Raw genomic sequence first — 20,546 nt, 5'->3', positions numbered from 1 at the left:
GTTCCTGCACAGCTGCCATATTTTTTTTCCATTGGGACCTGTGCAAGAGAACTTTTTAGAAAACTTTCCAAATTTGAGTCCTGTGACATCTTAGAGACCAGCAAGACTTTGACAAGGGTAAGCTTTCAAGAATCAAATCTCCCTTCACCAAAACCGCCACATATTTTGCGGAGGACTTCATAACTATTATTTGTGTATCTTTTGGTGAAGTTTTAATTTGTCCACCAGACTTGCTCCCAACACTGACGTTTTAGGATCAGACATCTACATTCTGCACAACATGGATTTTCTTGACATAAGCCAAGGCTAGGGAGAGTCAGCCAGCCAGATGTCACCTTTTCCCTTCGGAAGCCTCATGTCTCAACCAAAAACCCAACATGGAGTTTTTATTCTTTCAAACAGCAGCAACCAACAGTCCCTTTGAGAGTGGGCATCCAGTGATAACTGAAAATAGGAAGTTAGTTCATTGTCTCGGAAAGGTCCTCACATGAACTCGTGAAGCCTTATATCAAATCCTTAACCTCCATTACCCACTGGTCTATCACTCACCTCTATTAACCATTGGTCTAACCAGGTCAGTATTGTCTACATAAGAAAGAGCCTACTGGATCAGACCAGAGTCCATCTAGTCCAGCACTCTGCTACTTGCAGTGGTCCACCAGATACCTTTGGGAGCTCACATGAAGGTTGTGAAAGCAAAGGCCTTCAGCTGCTGCTGCTCCCGAGCACCTGGTCTGCTAAGGCATTTGCAATCTCTCATCAGCACTGGTGTTTCTCAGCGGGGATTGATTGCCTATGATCTACCATGTAGATTAAGTAATCAGCTCTTCAGGCCCTCTGGTGCGGAGGCCCCATCCTCATCATTCACTGCTTCATCCTTTTAATTGGAACTGCGTTGAGGATCACCGGACATGTGCTTCGTGGTCAGTCCCCGTTAGTAATCGTTCTGAGCTGCCTAAGGTTTGCCATTATTCCCCTACTCACTGAAATGTCCCACAGGGTTACCATTGGGATCAGGATTAATCCTTAATTCCTCATTTCCTTTCAGACGAACAGCAACCTGCAAAGGGGCCACTCATAGAGACGTGGGGTCACAGCCAATGTCGCGCACAGTATTGACACAAAGAGGACTGAATAACTCCGAGCAGTCATGCAGAATCAGGGATTCATGCGACAAGCAAAAGGAATGGCCACAGTGTGGCCATTGACAAAAGAGGACGAGCTGAATGGAACTGACAGCCAACAACAGGAGCTTCTGTGTGGGATGTATTTTCATAAAGATTCCCGAACAAAAGAAACCCAGGATTTAAATCCTGCCTTCATGCTAAAGGCCACGATTAGACTGCTACCAATGCCTTGGCAACATGATGTCATCACACATATACATTTATTTAACTGCATTGCCTGCCATGACTCAGAGGTTCAGGATGGGAATAGTAATATTTTTTAAAGACCCAATTAAAACTCAGCTGCAATTGAGCATCTCTGCTTGTGACCGTCACTCATAAGCCTCCATTATTCTTTAACATCCAAAAAAAATCTGCATGGTGCCACCTCAGTTCTTTTGAGAGGGGTCGTAGCTCAGTAATAGAGGGCCTGATGTGCATGAAGGAGGTTTTAAGCTCAGTCTTCAGCATTTCCAGTTAAAAAGGACAAGTGGATGTTGACAGGTAGGAGGTAATGTGAAAGATTAGACCCCCAGACCCTGTAGAGTTACTGCCAGTCATAGTAGAAAATACTGACCCTAATAGAACAGTGTTGTGTGTTCAAAGATCCCTTACTTCCTGAAATAGCTTCACCTTTTCCAACCCTGGCTGTTCCCTAAGTCTTCACCCCACAATACCTGTAACGGTGCCACCTCACTTCCTCCGAATCCTATCCTCAAAATCCATTACTGTCCTACTGAAACTAGGCCTCTGTCTTGTTTGTTTTCATAAAGTTGCAGCTGACTTATGGAGATCTCATCGTGTTTTCAAGGCAAGAAATATTTATAAGTGGCAAGCCATTGCCTGCCTCCGTGTCACAACCCTGATATTCCTTGGAGGTCTCCCATTCACATACTTCTTAAGAGTCCGGGCTGAGAGTGTGCAACTGGTTTCCATGTTGTCAGACTTCCTCTAAGTGGAAGACAGAAATGAAAGTGGCACCACAAAGGGCAGGAGCTATTAAAAAACCCAACTTTCTGTCTTGATGCCCAGCCTTCTTGATAATTTGACACAGACTTGTCAAAACCATGATGGTTTTCTGAAGGGAAGGAATCTTGTGATACTTCTCAGCTCAGGACAATGGAGATGGGATGTTAGCCTAGTCTCCCTTGGAATTTCCAACAAGAACAAGGTAAGAACCTCCCATTTGTCTCTGCTCTGAGAAAGTGCAGATTTCCAAACCTCCTTACCTATGTCTGGCACCATTTCCCCTCCTTATTCCCTCGCCCACCGTTCCCAAGTCAGTTTTTACTTTTACAAAAAAAAACAGATAGCAAGTGTATTGCTACAATGCAATAGCCAGTCAACTAGACATTTAAATGCTATTGTTTATGTCATGGGCAGTTAGCAATTTCTTACAACAGAATAAAACTGGAAATGAAGTGAAAACATAATTTAAAGGCTTAATTGCTTAAAATAATATAACTGAAGAACAATATGTTAAGAAAAATAGAAGTTTCCGAATGATCCCATACCTTCTACAATTGTTGCAAAATATTTAGCCATTATCTTGTTGGCAGCCAGTGCAAAAAGTGAAGCATTATAGGTAATACAAGGATCAATATCGGCTGTTAGTTTAACCAGCTTTTCTGTTTCTGCTAAACTGTCTAAAAACAGTTTGTCTAAAATTTGGCCCCAGGTTCTAGATATAGTGGACAAAATAACCATAATGTACCATATACTACAGCAATAAAGCAACTGCCAGTTGTCGAAGGCTTTCACGGCCGGAATCACTGGGGTTCTGTGTGGTTTCCATGGCCGTGTTCTAGCAGCATTCTCTCCTGACGTTTCGCTTGCATCTGTGGCTGGCATCTTCAGAGGATTCTCTTAAGATGCAGGTGAAACGTCAGGAGAGAATGCTGCTAGAACACGGCCATACAACCCGGAAGCCACACAGCACCACAACTGCCAGTTGTTGTTTTTCAGCCAGCAAAAAGCCTTTTGGCAGTATTGAGAGGAGGACAGCAGGGCACAAGGTGTAGAGAGGAAAAATTGAGAATCACCCAATGCAAATGTTCCAGTTCCTGGAAGACATACCCATATGGAGACCTCCCAGCAGGGCACATAAAAAGGAACGTACAACAGTTTCATTTGTGTTCTTGAGAGGATGCCATAAGGGGCACAGAAGAAAAGCACCACACAAAACTCCAAGTTTGATCATTATTGCCTGTTTCAGTTATCTTGTAGGGAGAAAGAACTCACGAGGAATCGCTTACTTATGTCCGGATTCATGAGCAATAGTAAATGCCAAGCCAAGCCCAGTGTCTTCATTGATGGTACAACTGCGGTATTTGCTGCACATTCCACTGATGGGAGCAAAACCTGCCAGGGAGGATTGAGAACAGGAAAAGTGGTGGAAGAAAGGGATGACATTACGTTCTGGTGCACAACTTCACAGAGATTCATCACATATTTCAGTCGGCTGCCTGGGGAAGATTCAGTGCTCATTCAGTTTTGGCTCGTAGAAAGAATATACAAGGTAAACTCTCACACACATGGCAATGTTGGGCCCAATCCAAGGGGGGGGGGGAATGCATTCTGTCTGCAGCAGCTTACAAAAGTAACACAAGCTCATGTTCTTTGCTGACTCAACACCGGGCCAGTCAGCTGGGAAAGTGATTTTCAAAAGGGGGCTTCAGCTCCTTTTTGGAAGGTCAGCCAGAGAGAACAAGAATGCTGTTGGCCAGAGGTAGTTTCAAAATCTAAAACAACAATCCGAAGCGAAAGATTCCCCAAGCACTCGAAGCCATCCAAAATAAGTTCCCCCTCAAAAGACATCTCTTTTTTTGGTCCTACATTGCAGGGCCCAAAATACTGCTAATTAGATCATGTGATGAAAACTGTTAAAGTCTGAGATCAACTAACTGTTCTGACTCCACGCTGGGCTGACTTGGATGCTGGATTAACTGGGATAAGTATGCTATAGAGCAGGGATATAAGAACATAAGAACCTGCTGGATCAGACTCATGGTCCACCTAGTCCAGCATTCTGTTACACACTGCGGCCAACTGGTAGCCTTGGAGAGCCAAACAAATGGGATGGAAAGGTCAAGGCCCTCCCTCACTTCTGCCTCCCAAAACTGGTATTTGGACGTCTGCTGCCTCTGTCCATTATTGGGGGACCAGATCCCTGCAAACAGTTCTTCTTGCTCCCCTGTGCTTAAGTCAGAGCCAGCTTCAGAGGTTGCAGGTCAGCCGAGAGAGCTGTTTGCTGGGATTGGACAACCCCATCCCTGCAAACACATATCCCCACTGGGAATTTTTCAGGTTTGGCTCTTAAAAATAAAAAAAAATAAAGAAGCCAAAATAGCTGGCTTTTTCGAAAATTTCCAAGTATTTTGAAGTTGAATCTGGAAAATACTGAAAAGGAAATCTTGCCCACCCCTACTTCTGGCCTTGAAAAACCAATGGGGTTTCCAAAAATCAGCTGCAAGTTCATGGCACTTTCCATCATTGGTGTTTAAGATGCCACTGGACTCTTGTTTTAAATCCAGTTGAGTTACATCAGGTTAGATCCAGCCAGTGAATCTCACCCACATCCTCTCTTCACTACAGCCCGCAGCCCCCATGACTTCTGTCTATCCCATGATATCAATCATAGGCTTTTGTGAGGGGGTCAGCAAGATCCCTGCCTTCCTTTTTCCTCAACAGAAAATCCATTATCCATTATGTGGGTGCCTCAGTTTGCCACAGAATATTTCCTTGCCATACCTAACGTGTCACATGGTTCATTCTTCCAGGAGCAGATATCAAATCCAGTAAGCAAGATGGCATGGTCGTGACGCTTTCCATTCTTTCCAACCAGAGCAGACTGCCATTGACAGAAGCTGTTTAGTGACTGGTCCGCATGATGGTTAATCAGTAGTCCACCCTAAGGGACAATTCACGGACAGAAAGAAAAAATAATCTATGACCAACAACCAAACAAAAGTCAAATAACGAAGAAAAATCCTGAATATTTAGCGTAATGACTTTATGTTATCGAGGGATGCAAGTCTGGCTTGCATGTTATTCACAAGCCACCTTGTGGACGTGGAAGACATGCTTAAAAGGCTTCCAAATTGAAATTTCGTCCTCTGTGACCCCAATCTGTTGATGCCATGTGTACAGAGAGAGTACCGTAAAACCCTGCCAAAGCCATGTTTAAAGTTTCCACTTCAACTGATCCTCCAGCTGAAGTAGCAAGTTGTTTTACAGAATGCCTCTTGCACATGAACTGAGGCTATCATGGGAAGACAAGACTCACTGAAAAAAGCCAGTAATGGTAAGAAAAGTTGAAAGCAGCAGGAAAGGAGGAAGAGCCAACATGAGGCGGACTGACTCAGTCAAGTAAGCCATGGCCTTCAGTCTGCACTTCCTCAGCATGACGGTCAATGCTAGGATCGTTTGAAGGTCATTGGGTCACTGTAAGTCAGAAGCAACTTGATGATGCATAACACCCTTCTATTTCATCAAGCATGGCCCTTGATTTGTATCAAGGAAGTTAAAAACTTCCAACCTAAGGTTCATGCATCACCATTCATTCAATACATCTCACATCTTCCATTCTTAAAGGAAAGACAGGACTTAGACACCATTCACAGTTGACACAAGACCACTCTGAAACTTCTGAACAAACTTGCTGAAATGAATGGGACACAGATTCAATTATGCACTGATTCCCTTTCCTTTCAATGATGTGTATGCAAGAGCACTTCCCCAGGGTTTGGGGACCAACAAGAGAGCCTTCAGAGAAGGCATGCATAGTATTTCAGATAATCATGCAATCAAAGTCAACGGATGAGGACCCATTGCCAATGAAAGATCTTTAAGACATAGGCTTGAGTCAATTGGATAGGGTTGAAGAAAAACTTCCCAGTGTAATATTACATATGACATGTCTCACATTTAACTCAGGTAAATCTCATTCTGTAAATTACAACATTGCCAGAAGAACTGTCCAAGCAGTTTAAGAATATCAGATTAGGACCAGAGAGACCCAGACTTTATTCCTCATGCTAAACCTTATGGACTTTCAGTTTAAGCTGTTTTTCCGCGCACACACATACCCTCCCCCCCCCTCTCTCTCTCTCACACACACACACAATGGATGGAGAACCATGAACATGCAGAAATGCACACTGGGAGCTCCATGTAGAAATGGACAATGCAAATGTGATAAACTTCTTGATCACCCAGTGTCCTCATTTTAAGCCCTTCTCAATTATTTTCCACAGAAATATTCGACTAGTGCTGACTCACAGAATCATTACCCTTCCACATCCCAAGTGCAGCATTTCTTTACTTAAGACTGTAAGAGGAGCCATGCTGGATCTGACCAATGGTCCATCTAGTCCAGGATTCTGTTTCCAACAGTGGCCACTCAAATGTCACTGAGTAAACCTCAAGCAGGGCCTGAAGACAAAAGCTCTCCCTTGCTGACTTCTACCCAGCACTTGACGTTCCAAAGCATTCTGCACCTGAGGCAGAGGTTCCCATTTAGTTATCATGACTAGTAGTCAACAATAAACCTCTTCTCCATAAATTTGTCCATCACTCCCTTCATATCATCAAAGACAGTGTCCTCCACCACACGTTGTAGCAGTGAATTCCACAAGTCAACTGAGCTCCTTCACCCAATAGTTCCAGGGAGAGTGGGAGGGAGCAGTAGCAATAGCAACACCATCACATCATAACATGTGTGTGAAAGATCTGTCATGATTTGCACATTTGCTCTAGGCCCTGGGGAATTTCATCTGTGTTGCCAGGCTTATATAACACTGCCACTGTAAAACATTTTCCCTGACAGAAAAGTGTGGCATACATTACTTACAGGTTCTTGTTCCAAAAGAAGAAGGCTCACAACGACAATGTTGATGTCACTTCCGATTGTACCATCCTTAAAAAGGCTAGAGACCTACAGGAAACAGGAAACGAATACAATAGTAAGTTTGAGAACAAAAGTAGCAGGAAGCTCCTTTAGAGCTGCTCTATATGGTGGTGGAAAGTGTTGTTAGGACCCAGTTGACTTATTGTGAACCCATAGAGTTTTCAAGGCTTGGTGGTGGTTTGCCATCGTCTGCCTTTTCATAGGCTAAGAGAGTTCTGAGAGAACTGTGAGGTCACTCAGAAGGCTTCATGTGGGGGAGTGGGGAATCAAACATGGTTTTCCAGATTAGAATCCCTAGCTCTTAACCGCTATACCACATTGGCTTTCGGAGCTGCTCCATACAATTGAGCGTATCCTTAATATGCATTCATGAACATTATCTTCTCTTTTCCACTGACTTTTCGAGGCAATAAAAATCCAACACAAGTGAAAATTAACATACAGCAAACAAAGTTCCTAAGGGAACGGATGTCAATTCTGGGCTGCACATGCAGGTCCACACAAGCAGTAGAATGAGATGGTAGAATGGATTAGGAAAAGGGGGGGAAAGGTCAAATTCTTAACACCCTGGGTTCAAGGGGTTCTGGTCTCAGTCAGAGATCACATCACCCCCGTGTTGTGCCGCATGCATTGGCTCCCAGTGGAATTCCGGATCGTCTTCAAGGTGCTGGTTCTGACCTTTAAGGCCCTTTACGGCCTGGGGCCCTCATACCTACGGGACCGTCTCACCCCTTACGTCCCAAGTCGTGCCCTCCGCTCTGCGGAGGCGAATTTACTGGTGGTCCCCGGCCCCTCCATGATGCAGCTGGCCTCCACCCGGGCCAGGGCGTTTACTGCCCTGGCTCCTGCCTGGTGGAACGCCCTTCCTCTAGCACAGGGGTAGGGAACCTGCGGCTCTCCAGATGTTCAGGAACTACAATTCCCATCAGCCCCTACCAGCATGGCCAATTGGCCATGCTGACAGAGGCTGATGGGAATTGTAGTTCCTGAACATCTGGAGAGCCGCAGGTTCCCTACCCCTGGTCTAGATGGACCACTGGTCTGATCTTCTTACATTCTCATATGGTTACACATCTTTTTGTTCACATACAAACCCACACACTGCATGTGCTATGATGTCCTAAACATAATCTTCCTAGTAAACGTGATGTGACATCATTCCATGGGTCAGTAATGACTCAGTGCTGCACAGGGGACTACCTCTAAGCTTGAAGGGTATTTGATGCCCAAAAGACTTGTCTGTGCCTTGTCATCACTTTTGACTTATATAACCGATCCATGAGGGGCATAGTCTGAACTGTATTCCTAGGCTTCAATAACCACTCCTGGATCAGCAGAAATACCTCTGGAAATCCCATCATTGATACTGCTGTTCTTTATCAGGATCAAATCCTGTGTCTTAGTTCTGTCATTTCTTCTTCAGTGACTCTGGCTCCTTGCTTTCCTCTGACATTTAATCCACTGACAGGAGATAAATAAATAAATATACATATTTTCTGCCTGCCTGCCTGCCTGCCTGCCTGCCTGCCTGCCTGCCTGCCTGCCTGCCTGCCTGCCTGCCTGCCTGCCTGCCTGCCTGCCTGCCTGTCTGTCTGTCCCTCAATTTTTGTCCGTGGGGACCCTAAATGGCTTTCGACATTCTTCTACTCTCCTCTGTACTACCTCACAAAAAAGGTCCCTGCGAGGTAGGTTAAGTTGAAGGAGAGTGATTTGCCCAGCATTAAGCAGTGAGCAGCCAAGGTAAAATGGGGATTCAAATCTGGATCTCCCAGATTCTAGTCCAACATTCTAGCCACTATACCATGCTGTCTGTGCCAATGCAATCATGTTTTTTACTACCTACATGTAGTGTATGTACTACATACAACATAACATGGAGTATATCATATTACACAGCGTTTCATATTTGCTATCTTAAGCCATTGCTAGAAGGTATTTAATTATTCAATGTAATTAATTTAGTTGAGCTGTCATGACCAGATTGCAGTCTAAAATCCCCAAGACAATTCAAAGAAAGTGTTGACATACATTTAAAAGAAACTGCTGAACTAACCCACAAATGTTACTATCCCTTCATACACTGATAAAGGGCAAGGATTGTGAAGGGGGAAAAAAACTACAACAAAGAAAGAGATGCCCAGTTGGTTTAGAATATTTATTGTTCTAAGTCTGAAATCCAAATTAGCAGAAAAAGAGAACAGCTGTCTGCTTAAGAGTGTTCAATTTGCCCATTGTTCCAACTTCCTAAAGCTCTGAGCAAAAGTCTTGTTCTTCAGAACAGACCTGGAAGATCTTAGCCATAGAACCTGTGGTTTGTGAACCTAAGAAGTTGTAAATTTTATAACTCTGCACCCTGCGGTTAAAGCTGCTGAGTGTTGTGTCTGAAGTCAGGTGGTTGGTGTGTTAAAGGTAGATGTTAAACAGTTCTGTGGAAGGACCTGGAAATGTTTAAGAGCTTGTTTGCCAGCTGTAAATTTGGGAGCAAACACCAGTTGGCTGGGAAGTCTCTGGAATATGTCCAGTTAAGTAGACAGGAGCACTGGAGGTCTTTTCCAGATTTGTAGTTTTAATAATATGGCGGTGTACACTGACCATAGATATTGCAAAGGAAACCCCTATTTTGGACCAGGCATGCTTGTAGGAAGAATGCAAATTTAATTCTGAGGGTTCTTGTTACAATGACAATGAAATCTAAATATTATTCAATGTTCTGGATGCAAATAAAAGTAATATCAGACTCCTAATTTTTGCAGTGATACGATGCTTGATCTGCTAGGAAAGAGCAGAGTGTCTGGCTGTGTTGGCTGAGCTCTTCTGATCCTAGAAAGGAACAGGGTAGGTAGGGTTATGCTATAGAATGACAATAGAAAAAGCAGAGGTCTAGGAAAGCAACAGCTATGAAGCTGAAAACTTATGGGAAGGTATGAAAGAGAGTCAGTAAATGGAGAAGGGGAAATAAGAGCATGGAAGGAAGCTAGAGGAAAGTACCAGATGAAAAAATGAGTGAAAAACAACCATTTAGCTGCAGAGATGAATAATCATATTAGGGATGCTAGACCACCACTTAGTATCTCTGTTGGTGATGGGGCAAGCATGCTGGCATGACACTGGCATGGAATGTCATTTCTGGCAAAAAAAGGAAGTGATGTCATGATATTAAGGATGCTGAAGTCAAGGCCGAGTGCATCTTTTTATGCTTGCATTGTTGCACAGAAGTGAATAAAAATTTCTTTCAAAATCAGTTCCCTGTTGTGACTTATTGGCCCTACCCACTTCAGGCTGCAATGTTTCCATTTTCTGAATATCTAGAATCTCCCTTTCATGTCAATAGACTCTTCTTGATCAGAATTTAGAAAGATGGTTGGCAATTCACCGGTTCTGTCTTCGCTCTGTTCATCTTTGGAGACCATGCTTTCATGGGGGTGTACCTGTGAATTGAGATCATGTGTGTATGGAGAACATGTATTACTGTGGTTGCCAAGTTGGAGATCACAGCCCAACCGCAACAAACCATAGAATGACATGATTCTGTGATGTCTTCAAAACTGCAGAATTTGGCTTCTTTTTGCTCCTGTTGATAATCTATTCCCTACCTCTGTCTCAAATCTAGATCTTGTTACAAGGGAAAAACCCAGGAATTGTTTGGCAGTACACATTCTCAAAGACAATCAACGAGAACAAGATATCCACCAAAGGACACAGCTACTTGTGGGTGACAGTGCAGTCAGATTGTTCAGCAACGTGTGGTGGGGGTGAGTAACCTACTCAAAAAGTCCAAAGCCCTCAGCAGTGTGATGCAGTGCCACTACCGCACCACCCCACCACCTCTAAGAGGACTTTCCAGCAGCACAGGGAGCAAAAAGTGCAAGAACACCCCCCCTCCCCCAGCAGGAAAGACCTCCATCAGGTTTATGGGACTAGTTTGAGGACTGTGGAGCCACACTATGGGCCCTATTAGCATAGGAGCTAACGAATTTTAGCTCCAACCTTGGGAATGCCCTGGCCTGCCCCCCACCTTACTACAATTTGATTGGGATGCCAGCACAGCCCTGTCGTGGCCCGAACTTCCAGGTTTTGTGACAGCGAGGCTGAGGGGTGGGTGGCCGCTGGTGTGTCTGCCTCCTTCATTGGGCTGAGTGTTTTGGGGAGGATAAACCTGCCTCCAAAATAGTGTGCTGCTCCCTCAAGCCCTTTTGTCCCCCCCCCTTTAGATGGACCTGACAGAGAAAGAGAGGTGTGTGTGCTCTCTAGGATTGCCAACCTCCAAGTCAGGGTTAGAGACCTTATGGAATTACAACTGATCTCCAAGTGACAGAGATGTCCCACATTTTAGCCCTGGAGAAGCTGGCTGCTCTGGAGGGTGAACTGTATGGCATTGTACCATACTCAACACTTCCCCTCCCCAAACCTCACCATTACCAGGCTCCCCTGCCCCAAATATCCAGGTATTTCCCAATCCAGAGATGGCAACCTTGTCTCCTAAACATGATGTTCTGGTACGTTCACCACAATATATTGTGTTGTTGAACGAGAAAGGTTTTGTTACACTCTTTCTGCCCACAAAAAAATATAACTGCTGTAGGACAAAGTAATTATGAAACCAAAATTCAAGAGCTGTGGACCTTTCGACAACAATCAGCAGCATGAAAAGTTAACAGGGTCTTGTGTTTGTAGGAGATCCTTGTCTTTTTTTTAAATAAAGCACATGGTGTTCCTTCTGTTGTATGCTGAGCATCTGGTAGAAAAGAATGCACAAGCATTGCGTGGAAAAGAACAGGAAAGCCCCTATACTCATTTAGTTCTAAGATCTAAAATCCCTGTATCTGAATTTAGATGTCTTTCCTAGAGTTAACATTTTTTTTAAAAAAAATGTGTTGGATCTCATTTTGAATCACTGTTTGCGATATATTTTCATCTCCTTAGGGCACTTAATAGCAAAAGCTGTCTGTTTACAAGATCACCGCACCCGAGTTAATTCCTCTTTCTGTGGCCCAAGGATAAAACCCTTGACAGAGACAAAGATCTGCAACACACATCCATGCCCAGCCTAGTAAGTGTTACTGCTTTTCAGTTCCCCACCCCACATTGTTCCCTACCCAAGTCTCTGAATTCATTCGGCACTGACAGATACCTGTTTCTTTCTGGATACTCTGCTTGTTACATTTCAGCCAAAAATTAATCCCCAGAGCAGACTTTAATGGAAATGATAGAATTCAGTGCAAAAGGTCCTTAGGGAAGATAGTTGATTGAGGCATGATGGATAGAGTGCCCAGCTACTTCTTTCTCTGCTTTGAATGGGCCTTCCTGCTAGGCATTATTCTCAGCAGAACAGGAAGGCCACATCTGGGGTACGAGGACAAAATGGAGCTAGGACAAACAGCAAAAGAGCTGAAGATTGCTCCCTGTAGCATAAGGTGACTGTCTTCAAATCTGCTACAATCCATTTCTTCTCTAAATGGCTCCCAACTCCTGGAAGGGACCAGTGGCGTATCGCCCATGGGGACAGGTGGGGTCAAATGGCCTTGGCCACAACGACGGGGTGGTGGTGGTGCAAAATTGCCCCCACTCCCCTCTCCCCCTTGCCGACCCGGCTCAGAAGAACTGGTTCGGCATGGGGAAGCACCTAAAGACAGCCGCGGCACCTGTCCGAGCCGCCTCCTTCCCTCCCCAGACCCTTGGGGTGGGGCTCAGGAGTTCTGCCAGCCTGCTGCCTCTGCAGTGCCCATCCAAACCACCCCCAAGCAACAAGCCCCACACCTGGGGTGGGCATCCAGAGCAGATATTGACCACCTCTGGAAGGAACACCCTGAGGAGAACAGTGGAAGGGCTGGAGATGGATGACATAGGAAGTAGGCAGGTATGACATCAGTATGTCACTCTTACCTACAACCTGGATGTTCAAAGGGTAGCTCTAGGAATTGCCAGAAATTATGTGGTTTTATCATAGAATTTCTGCCAATTCCTACAGCTATCCTTTGTCACTTCCAGGTTGTGTCCAGAAGTGACATAGCAAGGGTCAGCAATGTCATTGTTCTATATCAGTGATGGCGAACCTATGGCACGGGTGCCAGAGGTGGCACTCGGAGCCCTCTCTGTGGGCACTCATGCGCAGAGTTCGTCATGTGGAGGGGCGGAAAATCACCCCCCCCCCCACAGATCTAGGCTGGCCACTGAGTACGACATGCACACACCGCGGTGAGCAGGGAGGACTCACCTGGCGGGCCTGGTGCCTGTGCTCCGGGTGGCTGCTGCCGGGGTGGGGGGGCGCAGAGGAGGCAGAGATGCTAGAGAGGCACAGAGCGGTGCGCGCGGGACTTGCTGGAGGCTAGAGCAGGCTGGCCCCTGCTCGAGCAGGTGGGGTGGAGGAAGAGGGAGCCAACCGGTTTTTTCTAAACTAAAACCTCAGCATTCAGGTTAAATTGCCGGGTTGGCACTTTGCGATAAATAAGTGGGGTTTGGGTTGCAATTTGGGCACTCGGTCTCCAAAAGGTTCGCCATCACTGTTCTATATTCTCTCATGGCAACAGAGCTTGCCAGCGGGAGACCTAGCAAGCCTAGTCAAGAGGCATCATCTTTGTGAGTCTTCGCTATATTATTTGTGACGGCTTTTAATGGCAAGTGGCAAGTATTTCATGGGGAAAGGGGTTAATGGGGTTTTATTATTAATTTTATAACTGTAAGCGGTCTTGAGCCACTTAGAGGCAAGGTATAAATATTATAACTAAAATAAATCATGTCATTCATAAAAGGTTGGATCAAAAAAAAAAGTAAGGTTGGATCCAGAGCTTCCTTTCCTCTCGTGGAAGGCATCCTTTTTGCTCAGACAAGTAACTCTCAAAATCACTCCTTCCATAAGGATCCAGTGCCATTGTTTGGATCCAACACACTGTGTGAACAACCTTTATTTGATGAAATACAGAGTCTGTAATGCATTTTTAATGTTCAGCAATATTTAACCAATACAGTCTAATTTTTGCAAAAGCTTTGGGGAAAAAAGAATATAGGATATAAAATCCAAAAGGAAATTGTAGCAGAACCACAAGAAGGCTGAGATAAGGTTTAATTGGGGTAACATATCGTGTGACAGCTTCAGCAATTTCATTGCCCTGAGCCACGTCATTGTCTGAACACTAATTTTAAGTAATCTCGCTTGCCAAATAATCTATTTGCATGCGATTAATCTTCTGCCAAACGTTATTTTTGGACCAATGGGCTTAGCTGCTTGTAGACAGAAAAGCCTTCTATTACGTTTCCCTTGGCTTTCTTAGGGATTGTTTTCCTTTGCCTTCTAATTGTGGTTGGCAACTTCTGAAACATAGCATTTATTGTAATCAGGGGAAAAAGCCACACAAGTTGCTATCATCATATTCCCTTGCCATTATTGGAAACCCTGAGTACATTTTGAAGCTGGGTGTGTATAGACCTTAAATGTCTGGTCAGGAGATGCTCACACTGAAACCCTCTGTAGCTTTCAGGAAAAAAACCAGAGTGCTAGGAAAAATGTGAACACATATTGCGAGAACCAACTGTCCATTGTGGTTAGAGCATTGGACTAAGATCTGGAAGTCCCAGGTTCCAATCCCAACTCTGTCATAAATCTCATGGACAGTCTTTGGATCAGTCCCATTTTTTCGGTATAATCCACCTCACAGGGTTATTGTCAGGGAAAAATGGGGGGGACGACTACTGAGGTAGGTCATCCTGAGCTTTTTGGAGTGAGGTCAAGATGAAAATTTACAAAATAAATAGAATAGTGTAGTGGTTAGAGACTCAAAATAGAATGGCAAGACCACCAAACTTACTGAGAGATGTGGGGTCAGGGATACAAGAATAGAAAAGCAATTGTAGACCAACTCCAGCCTTGTAGACCAACTCCAGAAGATTGTAGGCCAACTCCAGAAGATGAATCACAGGTCCAGAAGAATTGTAGACCAACTCCAGAAGATGAATCACAGGTCCTTCCTGAATAAATTCTCTCTACCTTTTCATCCTCACAATACACCTGTGAAGTAGGTTAGACTGAAAATCTAGGCCACCAAGTTTGCTTCATGGCAGAACTGGTCCTTCAACCAAAGTCTAGGCAATTCTGAAACATCTACACCACAGGATCCCTCATTTTAACTATTGTATTTTCTTGGGATTTTTTTTCTGAATTTTGTGAAGCCCTTGACATGCCTTGAAGATATATCTGTCAGCCAGTGGTCAGCTGAATAAGTCACTCTTTTCTTTATATATATATCTGCCAGAGGACGGCTTCTAAATCTGCCAAACTCTAATTACAGGGCTGCTGAATTTGGAAAGTTATTTCTTCCTTCATTCTAAAGATTAATTGAGCTTGGGGAAAATTAGGGTAATGTAGTAGTTAGAGCTTTGAAGGTAGTTTGGACAACAACCTGGTTCAAATCCTCATGCACTGCGAAACTCAGTGGGCAAGATTTGGCCAGGCACTTTCTCTCAGCCCAGTCTGCCTGGCACATTTGTTATGGGAGGGATGACCACCTATGCTGACCTTTGGAAGGAGGGAAGGGCAGAGTAAAAATGTCATAAGTATAGAGTTGTGTTGGCTTTCCTCCTCAAAGGAAGGGCAGATACAGATGGCAGATGTGGACTGCGACTCTCATCGTTGTGGATGAAAACCTTTAATAATACCCTTCCAATCTGAAGAATTGGAAGAGTTTATGTATGCAGCAAATGCAAACCAGTTCAAATGCTATGCCTTCTGCCCAAATCCAGGGTAACTGTGGCTCAAATTTGGGGGCTTGGAATTTGTAGTGTCTTGCCAGTATGCTTCCCCCAATGAATCGCTGGAGTTGAAAAACTGCATAGAAGAAAGATCAACTTCCTCCCTCCCCTCATACTGTAGTCTTGACCTGAATCCACCCCCACCCCTCAGCTGTTATCTACTCTGTTGATCCATTCATTAATCTCCTTGCATTTTGCTTTCAATGATAATTAAACCAGAATAGTAACTGTGTTGTCAGCAAAAATAAGTAGGAATTTAGTGGCAACTGAATATTTCATGGTGCTCTTCTTGAATCTAACAGCCCTATGAGTCTGCTTTAAAAAACACACATTCCTTATATATAAATGTCTGCTTAGGATTTGTTGTGTTGCATCTGATGAAGCGGTCCTACTCTCTCCAGGGATAAGAATCGAACATAGAAAAATCTTTCAATATATGATATCAGCAGCAAGGACATTAATTGCAAAAAAATGGAAAAGCGAAGAGCTCCCAGAAGAAAGAGATTGGATGAATAAATTAATAGAATATCTTGGACATGAAAAAATTGTCATCTATAATCAATCAGAAATCCCTCGATAAATACTTAAAGGACTGGGACTCACTGCTGAAATATATGAAAAAAGAAAAAAATGATGAAATAGTTCCAAGTTTATGTCAAAGTTAAAATGTAAATAAATAAAATAGAAATTTGTCTTTAAGCTTTGAATGAAGGAAAGAAAACAAGGAGAATGGTTATACAAAATTAGGAATTAACTTGAGATTTAAGTTTAAAGTTATAGTAATGAGGAAGGAAAATTATGTTAATATTTTGTTACAATAGAATATGAAAGAAATGGAATGTAATTTATGTGTGTTATATGTTCTTTTAAAATTTTGAAACTAATAAAGATTTATACGGCGAAAAAAAAAAGAGAAGCGGTCCTACTCTCTGAGCCACAGGGTTGGATCTAAAGTTGCCACGCCATACTTCTCGAGTCTTACCATGATCGCCTTTTGATCCAGTTCTCCCTGATTTGGGTCCCACCCAGTGATTTTGTTCTTTCTTGAAGTTGGTCAGCAGGTGAGTGGAGTGTTTGCAGCCGGACCTGCGGTGGAGGAGAGCAAAGCCGTCAGATACAGTGTGTCCAGAGAAAGAATTTTCAGAAGGAGGAAATTGTGGTCCATGCTTTCTGCCCTGTGAGCACTCCAGCACAAATACAGACATGTAACAATCAAGATTGTCCACCAGAATGGAATTCTGGCCCCTGGTCTCAGGTAATTAAGAGAAACAACTGGTGTTACCTTGCTTCTTATTTCTACTGTAACAACACAAGCCTTTATTGGCATATAAAACAGGACAAAATTTTAAAACAAAACAAGGTTAAGAAATACAGTTAAGATTGCTAAAATGTATTTCTACTGTATTGCCTGATACCTAGCCATTAAACCACCATCATTGTCGTTGTTGTTGATGATTTTGGCTAGCCATTCCTGCAAAGACCACTGAAGTTAGTATCAGACTTTCCTTGGTAGTGATTTTGTGTATGCTTACTTACTTCACTCTAAATTAGGGACCCATATCACTCCAAGAATTGGTTCAAGGAACACCAGGAAAACCTGTTCCTAGATTCCACTGCATCTTATATAATTAGGTCCTTAGTAGCTCAGCTGTCCATCTTTAGGTCATCTTTCATTCTTATATGCATGTTCTATATTAGAAAAACAGAATCTTAGAAATGAAAGGGGGCATACAGGAAGAAGGGAGAGTAGAACACTCCTGGGGGCAGGTACCGAAGGGGACAATGTTGCCCCTCCCCTTTACCTATGGCAGTCTCCCAAGCCACGTGACTGTAACTCTATGAAGGTCCCACAACCCAGGAAACTTGATTTCCTGGGGTCAGAAATGGTCACGGGCAGGAGGGGGAAAGCCCAGAAGATCTGACATTCCTGCACAAATCTCACAAGATCCTTACACTGGATCCACACCTCTGCATTGAATTGCTGTCTAAACATTTGGTAATAGAGCGAATAAGATATGACATGTCAGCAGTCAGGGATAGGTTGTTTGACCTCATGTCACCAGTCAGGGAAAGGTTGTTTGACCTTTTCCCAAAGTAAGGACCTATCACAGTTCCACAGAGCCTGCGAGACAGAGCTGCTCTGCCAGGCCTACAGTTGAGGGCAGCATTCACATCCAAAATAGCCAGCCTCCCTTTTTCCCTTTTCCTTTTTCCCTTTCCCTATCCTTCCCTTTCATTAATTCTCCTTAGTTAGCGATTAATTTTTGTGGTGCCATTATATAGCATGCTGCAGTATTGATGGCTTAATTTTAATTGAGGATTTATTGTGGTTAAATGTTCTGCCCCTGCTATGGGGAAAAGTGGCCTATGAATCAAGTTATAAAGCAAAATAAATGAATGTAATGTTCTTACTAGCAACCCCATAATGGGAATGTGTGTGCTCTTCCTTTCGATAACGTAATTCCAAGCAACTTGATATTTATTTGGGCACAGAAAACACTGTGCTTAGAAGCGTAGGTGATAGCCTGGGGCCTCAGACAAATTCCAAAAGGTGTACTCCTCTGCTGCAGAAAGATACAGGAAGTCTTGACAGCTTTCATGCTGGAAGTGAAATACATATATGCCATTTTGTAAAGCTGCCAAGGTAGACATTATTGCCAATTAGTGATCTGAGTGAATGAGCTCCTGTAAAGGCTTTCAGGGTAGTCTAATAAGTGCACTGAAGCTGTGCAAGGGAAAACTTCACTTAATGAGCATGATGGAAATGAAAATGGTGGGTTGGACCCAACCAACAGCCCTAACCCATCCTGGAGCCCTACATCCTTCTGCAGTCCCACCTTGTCTCGTCCCATGCCGTTCCCAAAGGTTGCTTCGAGTCCAACCACCAAGAAAGGCTGTTCAAGAAATGTGCGGGCCAGTAGAAGGAAAAGGAGGTGCTTAACAGTTGTGACACAAGCTCCGTTCGTAGTTTTCTAGAACCGTGGAAACACATGAAGCTACCTTATCCTGAATCAGATTGTTAGTCCATCAAGATTGGAGTGGTCTGCTCAGATTGGCAACAGCTCTCCAGAGTCCCTGGTCAAGACCCTCCTTCCTGGTCCTGAATATTCTGGAGATTTAACCTTGGACCTTCTGCATGCAAAGCAGATGCTGTACCATTGAGCCCTAGTCCCTCCCCCAAGCCATAATTATTTTCCTGATCAGGTTTAAAAATTGCTATCTGGAATTAAATGGAAAGAATAATATAGCCAGTACATTAATGAGATAAAAGCCAGCTTTGGCTTCACCTTCCTGCTGAGAATTAGGCAGCAGCTTGATGAGGTAAAATCAACTCTGGGTAATTGTGTCAGGTTTCAATCAGTTCTTTTCCAGTTTGCTATTCTACATATTTCCATAATCTATAGCCTGCTTTATTTACTCGTGCTAAGGTGTGTTGACACATGCTAAGAATTAATGTTATGGGCATATAAATGATGCTTGGAATCAGTGGCAGAGCTACATGGGGACGGGTGTGTGTGCCATGCACTGGGCTCACAACTGGGGGGCTGGAAAATCACCCCCAGGCCCATCCCCCTTCCCCCGTGGCACCCCTCCATCCCCTTCTTACACTTACCTTAATTCTTTTCCTTTTCCTAGAACTTTTTCAGGCTGAAAAAATGGCCTGTTCACAGTACAGGCTAAAAATGGCCTGAGGAACTACAGTTCCCAGGAGATCTTAGGGCTCACAAGGTCTCTTGGGAAGTATTTTTCCCATCAGGCCATTTTTAAGCCTGAAGTGTGAATAGGCCTTTTTTCAGCCTGAAAAAGTTCTAGGAAAAGGAAAGGAACTAAGGTAAGTGTGAGAAGGGGGGGCGGGGGTTGGGGCACCATGGGGGGCCAAAGGGGGGGAATATAGACTGCCCATCGGGCACAGTTTGGCCCAGCTACGCCTCTGCTTGGAATGCTGAACCACATTGGGTTGGATCTTAGGACCCCCTTCCACTAAAAGATCCCCTTCCACTAAATGGTAAGTCTTGCGCTGGAGGATAGACTCTTGTTCTGAAAAAAAGAGTCATAAGATCAAACTCTATGAGGAAGTGTGTAGCCAAGGATATGGATGAAATTTGCGTGGTCCTGTTGTTCTAAAGTAAAAGAGAAGGGCCATATTAAATTTCCTTACATCTGGTCTTAAATTGTTTCTCCTTCTCCTAAAGTGTTCCAAAACTTGTGGAAGAGGCATGGCGAAACGTGATGTTTTTTGCAAAAGCATGGGATCCTCCATGATGAAAATCCTGTCAGAGAGCAGGTGCAATGCTGAAACAAAGCCTGAAACACAACAGATGTGTGTGTTGGGACGGTGTCCTAAAAACGAACGTCTCCAATGGGTTATTTCTGCTTGGAGTGAGGTAAAGTAACAGGCACACAATGCAATGTGTGGAGATTGGTTTGCACATCTGCTTATTTTATCTTCCAAAGAGTGCCAGGGTTTGCTGCTAATGGTCAAGCTGTGTTTCCAGAACAGAATGGTGATAATGGTGTCTTCTCGATACTGACTTCTAATAACCCATTCATCCATTTCCAGGCTAGTGAAAAACAGTGCTTCCAGTGTGTGTTGGGGGGTCCAATTATTTGGGAAGGACCCTTAGTTACCATGAAGAACATAAACACCCAGGATGGTTTTGTAGAGCTAGCCTTGGCATGTATTATTAAAATGCCCCAGAACACTACAGTAGTCGTGTAGTAGCCACTAC

At 43.9% G+C, this 20,546-nt stretch overlaps 1 protein-coding gene across 1 annotated transcript in view; it reads right to left on the bottom strand.

Moving 5' to 3' along the window:
- The window catches only part of ADAMTS18 (ADAM metallopeptidase with thrombospondin type 1 motif 18), a 110,485-nt gene that overhangs the window by 21,919 nt on the left and 68,020 nt on the right, over positions 1–20,546 (bottom strand). Inside the window, exons 2-4 of the mRNA XM_048516039.1 lie at positions 7,018–7,101; positions 4,917–5,076; positions 3,422–3,527 (exon numbers count right to left, since the gene is read on the bottom strand). Coding sequence (XP_048371996.1) covers positions 3,422–3,527; positions 4,917–5,076; positions 7,018–7,101 — 350 coding nt within the window. The remainder of the gene's footprint in view (positions 1–3,421; positions 3,528–4,916; positions 5,077–7,017; positions 7,102–20,546) is intronic.

This window comes from Sphaerodactylus townsendi, linkage group LG14 (genome assembly GCF_021028975.2).
Source record: "Sphaerodactylus townsendi isolate TG3544 linkage group LG14, MPM_Stown_v2.3, whole genome shotgun sequence".
In the NCBI taxonomy this organism is placed as follows: Eukaryota; Metazoa; Chordata; class Lepidosauria; order Squamata; family Sphaerodactylidae; genus Sphaerodactylus; species Sphaerodactylus townsendi.
Note: the sequence above shows the minus strand (reverse complement) of the source record. Positions and strands in the feature narration are given on the sequence as shown.